Below are 22,779 nucleotides of genomic sequence, written 5' to 3' on the forward strand. Positions count from 1 at the left end.
AGATAAGGCTGTAGAGAGGAGGGCTGATTAGGAATAGATTAACCTAGTTCCTCAAAGAGTCACAGGTACTTCAGCTTTTTCCCAATTTGCAAAAATTTAACAAAGTTCAAACAACTCCACTTTGTCTGTACTTCTTTCGATTTACCCGGCAATCAGTCCGTCACATCTTTTTGTTATTACATCTTGTATTATCTGCTGGCTTGGCACAGTAGTTTTTGCTTGTAAGGTTGTGAATCCAGTCATGTAAGCCTTACATCTGATTGGAATTGTTTCACTTCAGCACATAAAAAAGCGTTCCAGGGGTTAGAGTGACCCTTTATATGTGTTTGAAGAGATCTATATGTACCACCAAAACCCCAGAAATATCATAAATTTGAGATTCATTATTAAACGTGTGTAAAAGTATTACCATTCTATTAACCAAGGGCACCCTGCTAGCCTCTAAAAAAGTCACTTTAATTTGTACTATCAGTCATTTTGTAAGAGTAGGTGATTTTTTTTTCCTTTTTTCTAATGGTGGAATAAAACTTCATTTCATATACAGTAAGCCCACGTTAGAGCTGAGCCTATAAGCTCCCCGGCTGCCTCGTCAGCCCCACCTCAGGACTGTGTGTGACTTCTAAGCAGCATAGAGGATGATGATGAGGATAGTGGTCGTAGTAGTGATGAGCAGGATGAAGGCCGGAGGGCCCAGTAATAACGGTCTGCCACTGATGTGGTCCATGCTCCCGGGCCGTTTGAAGCCAGGAGTGTGGGAGTGCGTCAGCTGTTTGTGTGATAAAGGGATGGATAGTGGCTTCTGTTGGATGGAATTGCAGCTCAGAGTGGAGGAGTTCTCGGCTGAATACTGTTCATTTTCTGACTAAGGAAGATTTCTGTGTGTGTGATTCTCTGTGCTGGCCATTAACTGAATGACTTCTGTGACAATTTTATAGTTGTAGACTAATTTCTAGTGTTGAAGTAAAATCCTGAGAGTTTTCTTGAGTTGTGCCATGCACACTCCCATGATCTTAACCATTTGGTGTTATAAAACGCAGACTGAGCTGTCGTGTCAGTCTTTTTTTTTTTTTGTATTGACATTACGATAAAATCATATGTGTTTAATATTGTAGGTTTTTGTAGTTTTGGCTCGTGCACATAGTCAAGTTCAATGACAAAGACAAACCAGGTACAGAGTTAACATGGAGGGGATTCGGGGGAGATGCAAGATTGTGAACAACAGTTGGTTTTGCGGAAAAGAAGGAGAAACTGGTGGAGTTGTGCATTAAATAAGAGGTTTTGTTTTATCTGCCGTGTATCTGATCCAACAACCGACACTCTCCTGACATTTCCAGTCTCCCCTACTATAATAGTGCAGCTAACCAGCAGAGGCCGATATCAAGTTGAGGCAACAAAATCCAAAATAAAAAGTTCATACACAAATACAGTTTATCTAGATTATCTAGATAGATTGTATTGATGCTGAACTGACATGAATACAGTCAAAATGTGACTCAAGTTTCTAGAATTATGTATTTTTGTAGAAATGTAAGGAATTGTTAATATGTTTTACTTCCTAAAGGGGGTGTGGTGTATCCACCAGGAGCAGATTGGGGAAACATTTCAACAGGAACCTAGTTGTAGTCTTGTGACTAGTGTCACAATACTGGAATTTCTAACTTTGATATAGTATCCTGAAAAATGGCGATATTTGATACAAGTGTTGATACCACAGGGAAACATTGACATTGAGGGCAAACAGTAAAATTTTTGTCACAAGATAAACAGTTTTAGTGAAAAACGGTTTGTAAAACACAGCAGTAGAGTAATTGTAGTAAACATTAAGAATAAGAGCAACTGAGAAAGCACTACTGGCAGCAGTTTATCTATACTGCAGAAAACAAGCATTGAATCCATTTCAGATATTTAGAATCAATAATTCAATATTTTTGACAACACTAGTAAAGACCCTGCAGGATCCCAGTATTTGTAAAATCTTGAGAGAGGGTGAGAGGGTCTTCTTTTGTATAGTAGGCATTAATTGCATGGCTGTCCTCTGCATATAGTATTCTGCTTAGTGATTGTAATTGATTTGAATCTATTGTTTGATTGTTTGCAGTTTACACCAGTTGTTGGCATATTTTTTAAGAGGCAAAAGATTTAAACTTTTGTGTCCTTCTTTTTATGTCCCTGTAAGTTTCTCGCATGAAAAAGTGGTCCGTCTTGTGATTTTTTTTTTTTTAGAATTATTAATTAAGGCGCCCTGTGGAGTTTTCTCATAAACAAACAAATTAATGTCCTTGAGGTCTAACTAGCAATTTTTATGCAGTTCCCTCCCCAGAAAACTTTTACAAAAATTATCAGGAACTCTAATAAACAATCTAAATCCTATGTTGCTCATACGTTTTGTAATTTATCAGTCTACAGATAATTGTAAACTCGGACAATTAGTTTAGAATGATAGCAAAGATTACAGACAGCTCATATTTTCCTCCTCAGGACTGCACACTAGTGTCAAGAGAAAAAAGTCTTTGCACTTTAAAAATGCAGTTGTTGTTTTTCTATCTTGGTAGAAGTTGTTTGTATTGAACTTTATTGATCAGACTGTCATGTAGCAGTGGGAATAAAGCTGAATAAATTCTTAAGAATTGAGCTTCAGATGCGTAAAGGATCAAGCTGTTATGGGTGCCCTTGCTGCTGTGTTTGTCCTCTGTTTAGTCCCAAAGAGTGGAGATCTGTACCATTACTTTGCCACTTTAAACCTACACAAAAATTCACAGTGTATAATGTTTCTCCATTCGCAAAACTTGCATCACTTCTTACAATCTCGTTCTTGCTGAAATGCACACAAACACTGTAACAAACATCCGCGTAAATCCACAGCAAGGTTTCGCAGATAATAAGTCACTGCAGACTCTGCAATTTTGCTTCAGTGTTGAGAAATTCTTTTTATTCCTCTCAGGAAATAACACTTCTAAACTGTTTGTAATACCCAGACTGAGCTGCGTTTGTTTGTCCCTTGTGCTGCTAAAATGGATAGCTCCAAACTTTAGCATCGTACACGCCGTACATCAGGTGGACACTTGAGATACTTTTTCTTGCAATCCAGGCTCAGAATAATTATCTGTGCTTCAGGCAGATGAGACCGTGCGTCTTAGAAAAAAGCCCCAGTAACATTTCTATACACAGTCCAGTGAATAAAGCCATGACCTTGCGGCAAAGCTCTGAACCTGCCCTGTTTCATTTTTGTTGTGTTCATGTCGTTTTGCTGATAGCTGCAGTACCCACGCCACCCCCTCAGTCAGCCATTATGGCTCAAAACTCAAAGGTTACAGCATTGTCCACTGTTTGAATGTATGTATATACAGTATTTTTATGTACTCTGTCATTCTCTTTCAACTGACTACTAGTGGCAGAAACATAGAAGACAGAAGTAAGACTTTTGAAAAAGTTTTGAACATTGTTCAAATCCCATTAGGTATAACATGTTACATTGACTATATTGACATGCACACTTTTATTACAAATATGACAATTGTCTGAATTTGATATCACTCATGTAAACAGTATGTTCCATTTGGCCTTTTTATTAAATGAAGCATTTTAGATGAAGACATCAGAGTTTTTATCACAGTTTGAGATGCACGGCCTCTTGCCTGTTTACAGTCTGCTGTGTGTGTTCTGCTGCAACCAACTCGCCAACGGTTTGCAAGGCTGTGTGGTAGAGACAAATGCCCAAAGAAAAGCCAGCATTACAGTATTGGAAGGTGAAACACACCTAAGAAAGACTCAAATAGCAACAGGTTTTTGGATATGCGTAAGAGGGTGGTTGAAGTGATAACAGGGATGCTGTGTTTGCACGGTCCAACAAGTCCGCTACTGGTGGAAAACTTTGAGAAAGTCCTTTTTTTAGTACAAAGACGCTAAATGGCATGAGTGGCTGCAGCAGTTCCACTTTTCCATATTTTGACGTGATGAATGTAATGTTAAGGCATGTTAATAGAGTATGTACGGCTGCATGTACACAGGAATATTAGTGGGATATTTATTTTCATTCGCCATGTAAATAGCTTAGTAGTAATATTGTCTTTTTTGGAGAAAGGGCAAAAAACTGAATATTTGTGGATGTTAAAATGAAACAAAATGTTATATTTTTTTTAATAATTTTCTCTTCTCACAATGTTTTCAGACATTTAAGTCAAGATCCTTAAAATTTTCAATAAATCAAATAATATTTTTTGATAATATTTATAGTTTGCATTAGTGCTGTGACAGTTGTGAAACCAAGACCAAAACCTGCCTTTTATCTTCTGTATTGCTAACCACTCCCCCGAGAAGTAGGGTGGTAGAAAGAAGGAAAGGTGCCATTTGACCTCTACTTTACACCTGTGGCCAAAACTTTGTTTGAAGTTGCTGAAAGCTCTATTGCTGTATCATTGTATTGTTGCATCGCTGATTGCTATATGGTCTTATCGCTGCATCGTTATACCTCTGTATTGCAGTATTGCAGCGGGAGTAATCTTGTGTTATGTTTTGACAATGTGCCAGTATTTGAGTGTCTCAACTGTTTTACCTTCTTATATGGTTGTTTGTTGGTCTGCCATGCCTGTCCCAAATTGAAAAAGCCTACAGAGGCACAAGGGATTCACAGAAAAACGATGCATATATGTGTTATGTGTCACCACTAATGCAAATGGATAAAAGGGGTCAAAAGTTTAGAGAAGACAAGGCAAGGCAAGAAAAATAGACTGATGGAAAAATGAGACAGTTTGAGCCTGTCTGCAACAGGAGGACAGAAACATGATAAGGGAGCAGATGCAGAGAGAATAAAAGCCCGAGAAGAGGCAGCAATGTGAAGGAGAAGAGATGAAGTGAGAAATGAGAACAAGGACAGCTCAATATGTCAGCGAGAATAAGCGAGGAGGTAACTGTCTGCCTTCGTCTCTCACTTCATGGATGGATCAGAAATGGGCTCTACAGCCAAAACCAGCGCACACACATGCCCACACACTCATAATTCTCTCTGCTCGTACCTGTCCTGTGTCACCCGCCACAGCTTTCTAAAAAGGATGCTCCCTCATTGTTACAAAACTGTGTTCCAGGGAGAATGGTGTGAGACGGGATTAAGTTGTAATTCAATTTAGGGAGATTAAATTCAGTCAGTTTCAGCTGGAAAAGCAACTTGAAGGGAAACGCCGGCAGCTAAACTGGTTTATGCAGCTACGTTTTTTTATTATTATTATTCCATGCATTTGTACACACACACACACACACACACACACACACACAAGCCTCCACACTAGAGCACAGTGTATTTACACGCAGACAAAGACATAAAATGCACACACTCCATCTGTATTTGAAGTGGACCGAGACCAAAGAGGGAAGAAAAATCATCACTGCCTGAAAAAGCTGCCGACTCAAGTCTTTCCTTTTCTTATTGCTCATTATCTATTAGTTATAAAGACTCAGATGTCATCAAAGTGAATGAAGAAACTGACCCTCGAGTGAAGGCACTGAGGCATTGGTGTCTGGGAGCTGGACTGCTGAGGGCATGAAAATCCTCAAGACGTGTACTACGCAATAATATTGCCAAGAGCTTGATCGTTTTTTCTTTCGATTGTTCTCTTTTTTTCTGTTGGCTGCTCTTTCCTGGTCCTCCCTCTGTTGCATTCATCTGCTGTCTCTATGTCAGTCTGTCTTTGCCATTAATGCTCCTTTTGATATTGCAAAAAAAGAGTTTAAATGTTAAATTTCAAGACTGTTCTAAAAAAGAAACCTGACAGCATAGGTCAAGACTTTGATTGCATTCAACCAGCAGTCAGTATTGGTGACTTTTAACCATGACTATATGAACAACATTTGGAGCTCAAAATCAAAATCGATGCAGCAAAATTACACATATTGGCTTTTTTATTGCACACATTCTTCTTCTGTGTCAAAGTCTGCCTCCTACATCACCCACAATGCAAATCAACCGCCAAGAGCTCAATTGAGATTCAGGTATCACATGCCATTCACATCATGAGCATTTAGCTTCAAGCTGCTCGCCTCCAGCAGAGATGAGGAGCCGAACTTCTCGGCCCCATACAGTGACTGACCTAACAGAGGAGTCCTTTTGATTTAAACACTGCTTTTTGGCACAGGGCGCACATCTTGGTGCTGTACAGAATTAGTGAAAAGCTTGATTGGTAAAAAGTTGATAATTGAATTTATAAAATGGTTAACTACTTTGAAACATTCTTTTCCATGGTTTAATAACTACCTGCCAGCCAATCATTTCTTTCCAATGACAATAGAAAATCAGGCACGAGATATGAGACAGTGGCAGTTATTTTTTAAAATGAAGTAGGATGTGTTTCTAAAATAAGAGTCCTTGTTTGCAGTATGTGATGCAGCAGTTTCGGCACATACAGTTACGTTTAGAAAATTGTCCCTCGATTAAGATCTAAAGAGCATTACCGCCATGGTTTCATGAAATACAGATTTGTGTTTAATTAAAGTAAGGGTTCAAACCCATGATGCTTTTAAGTGAGTCATTGTTGTGTTTCAGTTGGCCTTTTAGGCTCTAAACACAGATTTTTTTTTTTCAGTAACCTGTTGGATTGTTTCCATTGGCTTTTTCGGGATGCAAACATGATTGTAATATAAAGACCTGTCAGTCTGTTTCATTTTGCTTTTGGACTTCAGATTTGGGTGTTTTGGAGTGACTTTTTGTTCTTTTTCCATTCGCTTTCGAGATTTCATACATGGGTATATTGTGGTGCCCCGTTGGTGGGATACTGGCACAAAAAGAGATTACTGCTTTTTCTGCCAGGATTGTGTTGCCAATGGTATTTTGAGTTTTTTCTGACCTAAACCTAATGACAGCAGTGTAACGTGCTAATGTAACATACGTATTCATGGTTTGCAGAAATGCCAACATTTTTTTTTTGATGATTGGGTTGTGTTATGTCTGCAAAATGATCATTTCAAGTAATGGTGGAAACACCAGCAATTTGTTGAAATATTCTGCAATGCAACCGGGCCTTGAATTTCAAGAGCGTTTTGTAATTGACACTTTAAGCATAAATACAACTGCTTGCCAACAAAGTAGCACGTTCATTTCCAAGGGTAAACATCCTTTGTCATAATGTTAGCACCCAGTATTGCCAACTTTTTTTTCCCCAATGAAATTAGCTAACACTAGCTCCAAAAGTTTCTGAAAGTCGTCAGATGACGTCAAATACTCATTGGCGTTTTGGTGACAAGGCATTTATGGAATCATTAAATCTGTGTTGAAGTAGATTCAATTGATAAATCTTCAACTCAACATTTAAATGGAATGAGAGCTATTGCACTTTTAGTGTAGTACAACAATTTATTGCACTTCCAGTCCAGACAATGAGATTAGCAACGTAACTATTGAAGCTCACTACAACAGACAATACTACACCAATAAACTCCCACTGCGAGCAGCAACACCTCTCCTTGTGCCTGCCACACAACTGATAGTGGAAAGCCATGAACTGCGAAGCATGTATACGAATGAATTAAAATGTAACATATTTTTGTCCTTGATTTTTCGTGATTAACTGAATAAGTCGCTAAATTTGTCACAAGTTGTTTATCAGAAATGAATCCTCTAAGGAGGTCTGAAAAGTTGCCAAATCTCATGAGAAAGTCGGCAAGTTGGCAAAACTGATGCGCCAAGCAGGCAGACTAAGCACGTTTTCTTTGACCAAGCAAACCAAAGGAATGCTGAACAGATATTTTCTCATTTCGTCTTTTTTAAATGATGATGGACTGTTGCCACACTGTGGTCAGAATCCGAGATAATGATCAGGAAGTGATAAATAATTGGGCCGATAAGCAGAATTTGTAATGGCCTTGGTACCAGTTCAATCTTGATGTTTGGTTCCCATTCCTAGTGTTTTCTGTTGTTACGCCCTTTAATTTATTTTCTACCCATATTTATTGTTATGTCATGTGCATGAATAAATGAGACGAACTGTCTTACCTGTCTCTGTCTCTGCAAAGAGACAGACAGGTAAGACACCCCCCCTCCCCCACCGCACACACGCAGGCAGACACAGGCACACACACACACACACACACACACACACACACACACACACACACACACACAGGCCCTGTCAAGTGGACATGGCCCTGTGTCACCCGGTGCATTAACGGGGAAAAAGGCAACGGCTCAATACTTACATTGTCCACCGCTGAGCCTGCGAGAAAGAGAAGAATGAAGGGAGGGCTGAGACAGAGAAATAGATGGCTGAGGGCAGAAAAAAAGAAATTAGGAAAAGAGAGAGAAAAAGAGGTAGAGCAGATGGATCTAGACACTTTTGAAATGAGCCCAGAGAAAAGAGCATTTACAGTAGAGCGTGTCGATATGAATGCTAATGCTCCTGGACGTCATTCCCACTCTCGCAAATACAAGATTGTGTCTCTCTTTCTATCTCTGTCTCCCACTCTCTCTCTTTCAATTCTATTTTCTTTGCCTTGCTTTACCTTGCTTACTCACCCTGAATGACTGCCATTTCTCTCTTTGTCTGTGTGTGTGTGCTGCCGGCTGATATTGGCTTTTCAGAGTTGTTTTCCCCTCGCTTTTCACCTCTCCCCTCTGATCTTTTATCACCACACACACAGACATAAATGTGCACACACACCTGTAAGGAGGTTTCAATAACAGATTATTACAGATGCCCACTAACCTTTCATCTCCACACACACTAAAAGACCCTCGCTCACACATATGATCATCGATCCGACCAATTTTAGATCCTCGCAGACTTCCTTTGAGTTTGTAGCCGCTCTTAAATCATTTCATCTTATAACTCATCTGTGTGTGGTCAGCAAATCTCATTTATCACCATAGCTCAGGTCCCCTTACTGCCATTCTGTCCCACGGAGCCAGTACCCACAGCAATATGGAGGATCACAGAGGAAAAGAAGTGCGCTCATCTTTGCAGAGCCAACGATCCATAAAGCAATATGGGAGTTTATGAGCTCTCCATGTTGTTCAATATAGGAGCAAGTTCAACTATGCAATAGTCAAGTGCGGTTTTTTCTTCCCTGTTTTGCTCTCTCTTTCTGAAATTCTTGCTCTTGAATGTGGATAATTTGACTTTTGACTTATCAAAGATGTACAGCAGGTGTGTTTAAAAGATGTCACAAAAGGTTAAATGCAAATGAAAGGCGCTACTGCAGAAAGAAAAGGCCATTATAGCCACTTTATCACTCCACAAAATAAATCGCCAGCACCCGCTGACTTTAATGTATGGAAAGGGTTATAATCAGAAATCACACCCAGGTCAAATAACTCTGCAGTTATCATGGCTATTGATCGTCTCCATCTCAGATCCGTTTTGTCCAAAAACACCTGGGTGAATACCGCCTGGCATTAAAACTAAGTCTGTTCTTCAAATGGCCCAGACACTGTGTCTTAAGGTGACTAGAATCTGGAATTTGTTTTTTTTGTGTGGTTAATTTCAAGTAGAGGAAGCTGTGCGGACTCTGTGCAGACAAGTGCCCGGAGCCCTGAGAGTGGAGAAGTTTGACATTGGAAAGAAATAAAGAACTGCAGAGGGATATAATAAAGACAAAAGTACTGGTTTAGATACCATTGAGTTCTTAACAATGACCAGAGCACTCAACGATAAAGGACAGATTGCTGTGATGTAAACACTACTTGGAAGGCAGTAGGCAATATTCAGTGAAGTGGCGCAGTCCATCTCTTGAATCACATTCTAAGGAAAAACTACTTCAACATAAACTAGTTGTACACAAACGCCTCCCGTGTTTCAGACTTTGCTGTTGCATTTCTGGGCAGTTAATACTCGCACAACCACAAGAGGCTTTAGGAAAATGCAATGCATGTACATCACAATGGAATTATAATATTCCCTCGCTCCCTTTAACAGAACAAACCAGCCGATATTGGCAAGAAATAAATTCCATATTTAAAAGTAAGACCTATTCAAAGTTGAACCACTGACAAACTTTAATGAGCAGCTTAATTACATTGAGCCAAACTCCATTCCGGTGCCTACCGCACACAAACCTCCAGTCGTGCCCGTGGTAACGTGGCGATGGTGCCAGCTGAGCACAGCAGATGGTAGCAGGACTGAGGCAGGGGAGGCTGACTGACTGACTGACTGGTGGAAAGGCTGGCAGGGACGTAAAGAGTGCTTCATGGGTGGAAAGAGGAGGAACTAATTACAGTGGTAGCCGCTGCATTAGTTAATCACCATGTATTTATCATTAAGGCTGCAGACAAACACAAACATATACAGAATCCATATGTTTTAAGTTGTTTCTACAAAGAGTTTAACAGCAGATGAATAGTTTTCTTGTACCATCTTTGTTAATTCATCCAGTTAGATGTGAATATATGCTGCCTCTATACTCATTGAAATTATTGTTTATTTAAAGGAGCTTGGTGGGTTTGGCAGTCACTATCTTGGGAAAGTTTTTGTTTAAAAAAAAAGTTCTTTACAATATTGTGTCTCTGTAGGGATCCTTTAAATAATGTTAGTTACTTAGAACAACAATCTGAGCCTATCAGTGACAAAAACACATCTGTTTTTAATGGGTGTAAATAAATGATGCGCAATTGCCCCATTAATGTAACACAGAAGCCTGTTCTGCCGTTGCCATTTGCAGCCATCTTGCTCTATATAGGACAAAGACACAAAAACAAGGGAAAATAAGGTACAGGTTGAAAAATGCCAAAGTTACCCTTTAAAGGGGGATAACGTGTTTGAAATTTCTTTATCCACTAACAATTTGTATCTACACATAACAGCATCTTTTTGTCTTTTTGCCTGCTTTGCATACCTATGTGTAGCAATATTAGCAACTGATGATTATTCCAGAGGTTCTAATGGCTGAAATGACAAGTGGAGCTCTGTAAACATGTTGTAGTCGTAGCTGTCAGTGGCATTAGCGTGTGTTGCTTTACCGGAAGGTTTTAGAAAAGATCAAAGACGTGAGAAACAGGTGTGTTTCTGCTCTCTCTTGGTTGTGTGTTGGCTAAAATCTGCTACTCTCTAATTACCTTACCTTTCCAAACACCAATAGAGCTGTTTCTCCTCACTCTAATATCTTCAAAGTCTTGTAATCTCGTCAGCCGAGTAAAGTCTCCAAGAGAAACCCTCTGTAAAGGTCAACCAATGTAATTTGAATATCTTTGATTAAACGGTGTGCCGGTGCCAGACCCACACTGTAGGTCACTGCCTCAGAGAAATGATATCCACCCCTCTCACCCCACTTGTCCCTCCCCAAGTCTCGACTCTCCCAGCTCCCTCATTGTCAAGGGTCACGTCTGCACTCTTTTTGGCAATTTACATAATCTCCTGACCACTTTTCCCTCCGTCCTCCAATCCTTTCTTTTATTTCTTTCTCTCCCTCTGTTTGTATCTCACATTGACACAATGCGTAGTTTTAATCCTGAAATCCCTTTTCCTGAATGTCTCTTTTCTGCCCTCCTCCTCTCATTCTCCATTCATTATCTCACTGATTCCAACATTTTTCAGAGACTGTGCTACACAGCGGCCATTGAACCATGCATCTGAAGTCTGGTGTTTTAGTTAAAACCTCAGTAAGTGCAGTCAAAGAATCAGAGTTTCCCTGGCAAAATAACCCAGGGGAATAGAGATGTATCTTACAGCAATTTTACCACTGAAAAAAGAGTGTAATTTAACTTATTTAGGTTATCTGGTTGGCTGACCTTTAAGAATTAAACAGCTACAGTGTGGTAGCTGACTGCATTTGATCAAGTTAGCATATTTGATCAAGTTAGCTTGCCTGATGGAATTTTAAAGACAATGACTGAATTAATTATACTTTTTACTCGAAGTACTTTCCTTGAATTGTAATTCCATATATTGAAAATCTGTTCTTTGGCTCTGCCCATTGAGGTTTGACTTTTTGAATCATATTTTAATGGGACCGTATTACTATGACCATATTACTGTTCATAGAGATCGCTTCCTGTGCAGTGATATGGTTGCAATGTAGTTTTTGAGAGAGAAAATAGTTCCTAAAATACACCTGCTCACAACAAGGTTTTTTAAACATATATATTGGTGCTTTGAGTGCCACACACTGAGTGCTATCTTGTTCCATTATATTGTAGAGAAGGCAGACATCTCTACAGATGATATCTCCAACACTTGGCAACTCACAACAAAACAGTCAAGATAGATAAATAGCACTAAAAGGTCAGAGCAAAAATATGTTGGGTTTTTTTTTTTTAATTTTTGGGTGAATTGTCCCTTTAATATGCTAACTTGTTCTAAATTGCCTTTAAAGTGACTCAGTGTCTTTTTTTTCTAGTTTGTACCGGCACAGAGAACAAGCTGAGCACCCTGTCAGACCTGGACCAGCAGTACCGCACCCTGAAGAAGCTCTACGAAAACTGTGAGGTGGTCATTGGCAATTTGGAGATTACAAGCATCGATCGAAACCGCAACCTCTCCTTTCTGAAGGTAAGGCCATTGAAAAAGCAGTTGTTCACAGAATCATACAGTGTCTGCACTGGTGGAGAGAGGGACAAAGACTGGATGTTTTACACTGTGGAGAGGACAAAGAGTGGGTATCAGGACCATGGAGAGAGACAGAGCGAGGCAGAGTGTTTCAGTGAGAAACGGAGCTGGAATGTTTCAGCACCATGGACAGAGATCAACACTCAACTCTCTACATACCTTAAAGTTTACATGTTGGGCAATAAATTGAGCTTTAGATGCTTAAAAGCCACAGAAACAGGTAAATGGGGGGAAATTAGACATAGATAGAATGTTTCAGCACCATGGATAGAGGCACAGAGACACACAATACAAATGTTCAGCTGAAGTTGGTGTGTTGTTCATACAAGAGATTGTGACTCACAGGCTCAGTTGTAAGATATAAAGTGTAAATTAGACAGTTTATTGGAATTGTGTGTTCCTCCTGAATTGTTCCCACTGTTTTTTGTAGCTTTGCCAAGCACATCATACTCTGTTTTGAAGGCACAGGGATGCAATTGACTGAGATCTTCTTATTGTAATTGTAATAAGTGTGTTGTAGCAGCTCCTGGTGTGGATACATTCAATATCATAAAAGGCTAGGCTTGTGGTAAAGTAGATGTTGAAAAACAGAAATTAAGTAAAGGTAAGTTCAGCATTTTCAACACGAACCCCATTTTCCTATGTGGAAACACTAATGGAAACAACAATTTTTGAAAGTATTCTACTATTGAGCGAGATAACTGCACGCAGCAGCAGCGAACAGGCTGCTTGTGCTTGTTTTTACCACTGACAGAGTTATCTTAATCTTCAATGAAAAGGTCTCTCTCTGTAGTAATCCTTTCCATAAGTTAGTTTAAATTGTTTGTGCACAAATGCCCAGAGTGGTTACATTGCAGCCTATTTTGCAGTTGCCGGTTGCAGTTCTCTCTCTCAGTACTGGACCAAGTTAAAAAAAATAGGTTTTTATTAGTTATTTAGAAACAAAAACATGTGGAAATCGGGTGAAAAATACAGCACTTACCCTTTGAGGGTCTGTACTGTCTTCTATTACTACTGCTGTCTTCTACTTTTTAGATGATGATAATCACACACACTTTTTTCATCACATGCAGCTTGATGAATAAATAATTTGAAATGTTGAATTAGTCCTTTAAGAGACAATGGTTGGGCATTTTCTACATTTGCATTCAAAGCAGCTGATGCTGCTGAATCTCTTATCTGTAACCAGCGATGAGTTCAGCATCTTATTCAGAGAGCTCATGGATATTGATTGAAGCCCTTTGCCAGCACAATATAACAATATACAGTACAATGGCACTAATGATAAGAGGTACATGCAGGAATTACTGTGGAAGAAATGTCTGCGAGACACTGCAGGCAAATGAGCAGCCCTCTGAATGTAAAGTGCCATCTCCATTCCTCCCGAACACAGCGGTCTCTTGGGTCTCCTGTGTGTGTGTGTGTGTGTGTGTGTGTGTGTGTGTGTGTGTGTGTGTGTGTGTGTGTGTGTGTGTGTGTGTGTGTGTGTCATCACCGGACCAGCATTTTAAAATTCACTTGTGCTATAGCCTCATGTGCGTGCCACCAGGCGCCCCCCCCTTGCTGTTTAATGAAGTGAGGTGTAGTCTAATTACTGGGCCAGCGCTATCAAATGAATACCATAAACAGTCCCATTAGGCCTAGCATCATTAGGGAAACAATTAGGCATCTGGGGGATTGTTAAGTGGATGCTAGGAGGGAGGGCGGTTAGGATTTGGAAAGTTGTGTGGTTGCCATGGAAACTCTGTAACAACGACACTATTGATTGCTAAAAATTAAAAAGACTCCACCCTAATTCTTAAGCTGGAAGTGCTAAACTGTGAGAGTGTGGTATGCTCACTTTCACAGGCTACCCTTTTATTGTTTTGTCAAAAACAATAAAAGCAAAATTCTATTATGAAAACCAAATTAAAATTAGTTCTGGAAACAGGACTTTTCACCCAGTTTTTCACGTAACGATATATGCATTTTTATTTTAACCTCTCATTACCTAAATCAGCATTAGTTTTCCTCACCAGCATTCAAAACTTTTAAATATGAGAAAATTGGTTTGATGTCTTTAAAGAAAAATAATTCTCTTAATTATACATTTAAAGAAAGTTACAGAAAAAAGGAAAAAATACATTGCAAAATAAATTAATAATAATATAGAAAATTTTTGATAAATAGTATATCATTCTTAGCACTTTCTTGAGGTCATTTTCTGTTTTTTTGTCTGTTTTTTTTATGTTGTTTTTAAATTGCCTGTCTCCTTCACATGTTTTTCAAAGAAATCAAGCCACTTGGCTTGGCTATCAAAGGCTTAACCCTAATCCTGTGATTGTTTTTTGTTTTTTTTCATTTGCTTATTTTTACTATTGTATTATCTGCAGCTGTAAGCAACACAGTGGTTCATGCAAAGTTCAATGTCAGCATGCACACATACCACATATATTCTGAGCTTCAGGCTTGCAGGGAATGGCTGAGAAGACGTGATGCACTTGGACTCCTTACACAAAAACCGCAGCCCGGGAGGTATACAGTATGTATGGACGAGTAGATGGACAATTTAGGTAGAGCGAAGGAGTGAGAAAAAGGAGGAGGAGGGAGCGAGAGACGAGCTAGAGGGCTGTCGCTTTTATGGCAGGCAAAAACAGCTGCTGTGCTAAAATTACAATGTTTAGCTACCATGCCGCAGGGCTGTGTGTTTGTGTCTGCATATATTTGTGTGTATAAGGAGAGAGCAGGGGTAGGGTGCGATACAGAGCAGAGAGGAGCAGGATGGGAGGGAGGTGAGGGCAGGGACAGACAGGAGGGTTTGGTGATATTTGCCTGGTGGGATGCTGACAGTTAGATGGATGAGACGACTCCGCAGCCTCCTTAGGTCCAGCTTTCTTCCAAACTGCATCTGTCTGATTTTCCCTTCGGTAGACCCAGTGTGAGCGCAGGAGGACCAGAGATGTGATAAAGTCAGTTTTATAGCCCGATCTGTATCAGATCTGGGTCATTTTTTATTCTCAAATAAATCTTAGAATTTGTTTTATTCAGCTTACAGGTCCCCATGGGTGAAGCTCACTCCACTCTGTTTCTGTAAAGCAAAGTGCATTTTTAAAATGCTGTGTCTGAGATGGCTTTATTTGCATCTCCTGAAATGACCTTTGCTTACAGCTCTGTGTGACAACAAGTGTTTAATGTTGTTTGACCCGGTTTTCCTTTCACATATTTAAAATGACTTATGACTGAGCAAATCAAAGTGTGCCTTTTAATGGCTTTTGTCTAGTTTAATGCCAAATATATTGAACCACCAAATATAAAGAGGTCAGAGGTCACAGTGGACTCTTCATCGATCTCCATCTCTTCCAGAGAATGGATGGAATACAAGTTATGAATCATTTTTAAAGACTGTTTTGGGCTTCTATGAAAGAGTATTAGTGCCACAACAAAAGGGGGAAAAATGTAAAACCAAAAAAGAATAGTTTTTCAATTTGTATTTCAACAAAGCAAAACTTTATTTTCAACATTCCCAATTTAGTATTGAAACATTATTTCAATTTTAATCTGAACATTTGGTGTTTATTCACAAAATTAAAAAAAAAAAGAAAAAAAGAAAAAACACCTCCTCATTAAATTTTTTGGCTAATTCCTGGCCCTAATGGTCTTCCCAAGAGCTCCTCAGAAGTACTTTGAGTTGAGCGATGATATGTTTCGTGAACACAGGCACAGGTGTCTGAAGGGCATCACCGCGCGGTGCAGCCGCCTGGCGTTCCCCCCTCCGTCTAGTTTGCTGGCCGGCTCCCCTGGCCACTGTCTGTCTGTCACTCAGAATGACCCATTTTCCCAGAAGTGAAGCGGGGAGCCGTGCCAAGTGGCCTGCAGTGGCCCACAACCAGCTAATGATGTCACCTAGGCTGAAGGACTCTTCATTAAAGCCGGATCAATCTGGCGGCTAGCGCTGCAAAACACAGGGCGCCATGCCAGGGTTGCAGCTGAGAGCGCAGGGACGGGGGATGTCCGTCCATAAAGCGAGGAAGCGGCATGTGGAGACGCCTGTGTGTCACGTCCTGTGTTTTGAAAGTCTTAAACTTCTCCCCAGAGAAATTTATCACAAGTTTGGGATACAAACCCACTTGGTCGCACACACACACACAAGCTTCAGCAATAAAGAGAGATGAATGACACGGTCACTGAGGTGTATACTCTATGTCGACATGCAGACAGAGACACTCTTTACAGAGCTTATCTCTGGCAAACACCAGCCGAGAGAGACGGAGAGAAAGGAGAGATACAGCCGTTTTAACAAGCACTCATTTCCAACCCTTTAAAAAAATAAATAAATGGATGGGTAACGTGGCTCCGCGAGTTCAGTTCAGCACAGCCAGGCAACAGAGGAGAGAAGAAAATAAAAAGAGATGAGAGAGGAGAGAAAAGAGACTCCTCACACCAAAGGCTTCCCATTTTCCTTGGGCTGTATTTCAGCTGCAAATGAAAGCGCTCAGTGATTCTGCAGCTCAGCTATTCTCAAAGCGTACATCCTCAGAAATCCATTGTGGGGACGTGTTTTCTGCTCCGCTGCCTCATATGCTTAGCAAGTGTGTGTGTGTGTGTGTGTGTGTGTGTGTGTTCTGTGCATTTACTTGTAGCATGCTGTGTAGATGTTACATTAGCAGAGGTGTTACAATGTCACAATGAGGTTGCAGGATGCTTGCAGAGGGTAATGCTTGCTTATCTTTGTTTTCATACATTATGACAAACTTTCACCCTTGGCGTTTTGCGTCATGACTTCGTCAGATGCATCTAGCAGTTTTTCTTCTTCTTTTATGTCCTTGCTCTAACCTGTTGAGATCAGTGTGCTAGTCAGAGATTACTGCTTCTCTGTGTGTCATTATTCAGCGCTCCTCTGATCGCTCTTCTCTCTGTCTAAGAGTGTGACTCCGTGCTATTAATTTACTGTGAGGCAGTAATTCAGGCTCCACTCCATCACACTAGTTTCACCGTGTCTGTCCTTCAGCGGTGTTTGCCATTAACCTGCCATTCATAAACTATATGGCCCTGTACCTTTGTGTAAAAGAAATGGTTTTCCAAGTTCGGTGCAGAAAAACTCCACCTCAACCCCATCAATCATTTTTAGACCCCCAAATGTTAGCTAGGCGTCGTGAGTCAACATTAGTGTTGGTCCTCAATAGTGCTGCGACAGTTTTTGTGTTCATACTGAACTGTCACAGTATGGATGTATGTAGACTGATGCTCCTAAAGTGAGACCAAAGTTTACAAGTGCAAGTTTCAACCAGAAACTTTTATGAAAGGTCATTTTTGGGGCTTTTTAGGCCTTCATGCCATAGTAATAGTGAAGAAAGTCAGAAAATGTGCAAACCAGCAGTTTTTCTAGGATGCAAGGACATTTGGGTCTCAGCACATTTAAAACATGATTATTATTTTTTTGGTTGTTTGTTTTTTTCTTCAAAATTTTTGACTATATTTTTTTCCTTTAAAATTCTTGAATTCTTTAAAAATACTTCTAGCATTTTTTTCTTTAAAATCTTTATGAATTATTTTTAAATAAAAAAAATGCTATTTTCTTTTTCTCCAAAACAATTTGCCAGTTTTCTTTTATCTATTTTGTGACAGTTTTATTTGTACCTGTAACTGTCACAGTATGGATGTACTGTATGTAGATTGATGCTTCTAAGGTGGAACCAAAGTTTACAAGTGCAAGGTTCGACCAAAAACTTATTTTTGGGGCTTTTTATGCCTTCATTTCTTAGTGATAGTGAGGAAATGTAGACCAAGAAAGGGGAAAATGGTCAGCCGGGAATCGAACTGGAGACTTGCTTCTCAGGCCATTTGCACCCATGTAGTGTGTGCCCTAACCACGATTGGGTTTACTCCTATGCGGAAACTTTTAGCTTTTTGCTATTAGCAACATTTAGCATAGATGGTGTTGCTCCATCGTTTTGAAGCAATGTTTATGGAAACACATCCAGCAGCATGTCATGTCACTGTTGAAACTAAGTGAATGACTCCTCATAATGCACAAGTTTTATATTTTACGATTTCATTTATTGTGGTGGTTTTAGTCTGTTATGACATGTTGCCTTTAGGGAAAGTGTTTGTTCAGCATCCATACAGTGTAATACAGAAGTGTTTGAAAATGAAAATAGTTCACCAAAGTTGCCAGTGGGCAGAATGTTACCTCAGTCCCAAGAAAGAGGATTTAGTCTGTCTTTGACACTTGCACTACTCTCTGTTCAAAATAAATTAAAAGAAAGCTCTCCATTTGCATATATGGAGGGGCTTTCTGCTGTACTGAACTCACACTGAACTGTGACTTTCTTGTAGCGTTACGCCTCTGAACCTCACAAATGTCCTTGTGGCTGAGTGGAGCAAATCCCTGAAGCCAGGTTCCAAAATCTTGTGGGATGTCGTGCCAGAGGAGTGGAGGCTGCTGCAGATTAAGGATTAGTATGGTTTTGGAAGGAAATACGTAGCACTAACATATTGGTGTTCAGGTAATGTCCTAAAGGTGGATCAGGGCCGTGGTTCCCAACTGGTCCAGCCAGTGGGTCCAGATTTGGTATTTGTCATTAGTTCAAGTTCTGCACATACGAGAAATAACCATTTTTTAGATGGTATTCCACAAACTTTACATTGCACGTGGGCTTAAAAAAGAATGAAATCGAACTAACTGCAAGAATCAAGTGCAATTAGTTAAAGCCAGGGGCGTTTCTAGGATTTATGGACATTGGGGAGAAACATTTCCCAGAGCCACTCAAGGGAAAAAATATATGTAGCTTTGGGGAGGGAAAAAAAACAGCCACCCCCCTCGTCTGATAAATGAAGAACAGTCCCTTAGACCTGTTAATATTTTTTTTTTTTTTTTGGGAGGGGGGGGGGTGTACCAATTATAGAACAATGAAAAAGTAACTGTTTCAGAAAAAATATATATACTACAGCAGAAAACCACATTTAAAATTAAAACCTCTGTGCTGCAAATCCACTGTATTTCAAAATAAGGTGCGTTTTTCACAGACTTGAAAAGGTCGCCAATCACTTGCAGTCCTTTCAGAAAGGACCCACGATCAACTTTTGGGCCGCAACCCCCCAGCTGGGAACCACTGAAGTAGCGGTACTAGAAACTACTCTACCCACAAACAGTCCCCATCGACTGGCTCTTGACAACCAGACGTCCATATACTTTTAGCCATGGAGTGTGTTGGAAAGTATTATTTTGAGGTCGGATTGTGTCTTACTTTAGATTGTGTCTTACTTTTGTGGAGTTTTCCTCCCAATCAAATATTCTGAATCCGCGTTTGTTGGGTTCTGTGCTGCAGGACATTTGGGTGAGAGATGTTATTTACATGGAGACAGAGAAACAAAGAGGACAAGGCCAGAGAGGAGGTCAAGTAGTCCTCTCTCCCACTCTCCATCCCTGCTCTCTATAAATGTTCCACACCATTGTGCTCCGTGCAGCACAATGGCTGTCATAGGGCCTCTTCACAAAATAATGACACCATGATCCCGAGCGACGCTTTGAGAGGGGCGTGCTAGCCGACCGAATCATACAGTTTCATTAGCCTCTGAACCAGCTGAGGAGCTCATAAAAGGTTGGGACTGTCGCCCGGAACGGGAGGCTGTTAGCGCCTCGCGGGCGCCCGGCAGCGTCTGGATAATTACAGCTCTTAACACTGGGAAAATTAGCACCCTGCTCGCTCCTGCCAGATCACAGTGGCACCACCCTGATGTATCTTATATCCTGTTAATTGTGGGGTAATGGAAGCATCCAAGCCCAAGAAAATATAACATTTTGTTTGATTTTTTTTCCACTCTCGTGTTTTAGAGTGTTTGCTGCAGTTTAGTAATTTGTTCACCAGGAGGGAAGTCGGAAAACTCATACTTGAAAATGTGGGGGAGATACTGCTACAGATACTGCTAAATGAAAATAGTGGGGAGAGTGGTGAAGAGTTGCTGTTTTCCTCTTATCAAGAACTAATTAAACTGATTAAAAATGAAATCTAGAATAATTTGTGAAGATGACATTTTGGAAATGTGTCATGATGTCATCCTCGAGGCTGTACATCATAGTTATTCATAAGGTAATTTCTGAAAAATATTATCTGCATTAAGTTGTAACAAACATTATTTCAAGCTTAAAAACAAATATTTTTGCTAAAACTTTTGTAGAAAAATGCCATTTTTGACCTTTCTGCAGAGCCACTCTGTGTGCGTGCGTCAGTGTGTCTTGGACGATCTTCCCTGAAGCCACATGGAAGGACAAAACAAACAACCATGAATGGCTTGATGCCTGACAGATGAACATGGACAGAACTGTCATTTCCTTCCATCCTGTCTTTTTGTAGGCCATCAGGCCGAGTGACTGTATACAGCGGCGGATAAACTCAAGCTACCATTGGCATCCAAGCCATAGCAGGAAGAGGGCCGACCCTCATCTTTTAGCTGTTCAGAACAAATGAACTTCATATTTCTGCTCATTTGTTGCTGCGGTTTTATCTTCTGTTCAGTTGTGAAAATAGGGAAGAGGCACACATCATACATTTAAATATACCAAACATGCAGTAGAGCTGCAACTATTAGTCAACGAATCAATGAGTGGATCATCAACAGAAAAATAATCAGCTATTTTGATAATTAATTAATCATTGCAGTTAGTCAAAACCTGATGCTTTGTCAGTGGCCCTTGGATCCATTCTTAACCTATTCACATACTTTTGTTGCCTCAACCTAGGGAAAAACAAAAACATTTTACCTACGTTGTTTCTTTTTATTTCAAAAAAAGGTTTACAATTCATGAGAGAAACTGTACATTTCCTGTGAAAATGAAAAGTTTATTTTGAACAGGCACAATGCATGTAATGAGCGTAAATTGACATGTGGTTTCTGACTGTCCAAAACTTACGCTGGAGGGGTATAGAGCGCCATTGTTTGACGTGTAGGGCAACTGACTAAGCATCTGTTTTTGGCATTTTGCGAGTAAAAATGTGTTAATATTTTCGGCAAAAAAAAAAGGCAGAAAAAATACTATTTAGTATGGTTTTTGGACTGACAAAACAAGACTTTTGAAGACATTTCCTTGGACTTGAAGAAACTGGGATGGAAATGTTTTTACTATTTTTTGACACTTTATAGACCAGAAAGTTTGTAATTAATCTAGAAAACAATAAAGAGACTATTTGATGATGAAAATAATTGATCATTCCAGCTCTAGCATGAAAGTTTACAGAGTTGTCAACTTTTTTGCAAACTGACTCCTGTGGGAGTTGTATCTCCACAGTTTGGACGTTGGGGTGTCTTGTGCCCCCAGGGGGGCTTGGTAGGTGGTACGACTGAGACACAGCTCCTGCTCATTACTGGGCTCCTGGTTGTCTAGCCTGCAGCACTGGAGAGCTGTTGTCTCAATACAGAGTGATGCGCAGAGGGGCCGAAGAAACAGAATAAATACACACACGTAAATATTCTTATCATGGAAACATATGCATGTGCACACAAATACACACACAGAACCTGCCATCTTCAGGATCCCATTGTCTTGCCGACCTATTCATTTCATGTGTGTGTGGTCGGCGGCATGCCTGCGTTTTTTTTGCCTGATCAAAGCAGACACGGTGCAGAGCAGAGGTCTCAGAGGTGAAATTAAAGTCTTGCTGCTTCCACGGTGTGGAGGGGGAAAGTGATTACCGTTAAATTAAAAGGTATGACCATAAAAGCGCGCCACGACGGAACCCTCGCAATTCATCAAAATGATCCCACGGTGCGTCTTTTGCTTATCAAATTGTAAAATATTGTCCATGACACCGGCGTAACAGGGGCGTAATTAATGCACTAAATCAATTCCGAATCACTCTGCGCAGAGTGGCCCTGCTGGGATGCCGTCATTATCACAAATTATGGTGGCAGATGCATAGGGCCGTGAGGAACGGATAAAGCTCTAGCGGTGTCTTCCCCTCCTCTACAACCAATCCAGTTAATTTCCCACTCTCTCTGACTCACTGCGTGTAAAACCGTTTGGCATTTCTCTCCACTCACACACCTGCTATCTTATTACCAGGTGCAAATAGTTTTATAAGTGAGCGCTATTTTAAAACTTCCCGAAATTACCCTGTGGCTGCGGCTGATGTGTCAGTGTTGATGACAACATGCATGTCTTCATCTTCAAAAAGGTTAAGTCGGAGATGAATACATTTATACTTTTATTTTATTTTATTCCTTTTATATCTGAGGATGATGAATACTGAGAGACGTAGCACACAATCCCCATTGAAATACA

At 40.2% G+C, this 22,779-nt stretch overlaps 1 protein-coding gene across 3 annotated transcripts in view; it reads left to right on the forward strand.

Annotated features, from left to right (window-relative positions):
• LOC121963010 (receptor tyrosine-protein kinase erbB-4) overlaps nucleotides 1-22,779 on the forward strand; it is a 312,568-nt gene that overhangs the window by 138,778 nt on the left and 151,011 nt on the right. For all 3 annotated transcript variants that reach the window (XM_088074549.1, XM_042513368.2, XM_088074550.1), the window contains exon 2: nucleotides 12,313-12,464. In XM_088074549.1, the coding sequence (XP_087930675.1) occupies nucleotides 12,313-12,464 (152 nt within the window). The remainder of the gene's footprint in view (nucleotides 1-12,312; nucleotides 12,465-22,779) is intronic.

Source organism: Plectropomus leopardus, chromosome 24, assembly GCF_026936395.1.
Source record: "Plectropomus leopardus strain MGB_pleo_1.0 chromosome 24, ASM2693639v1, whole genome shotgun sequence".
Classification (NCBI taxonomy): domain Eukaryota; kingdom Metazoa; phylum Chordata; class Actinopteri; order Perciformes; family Serranidae; genus Plectropomus; species Plectropomus leopardus.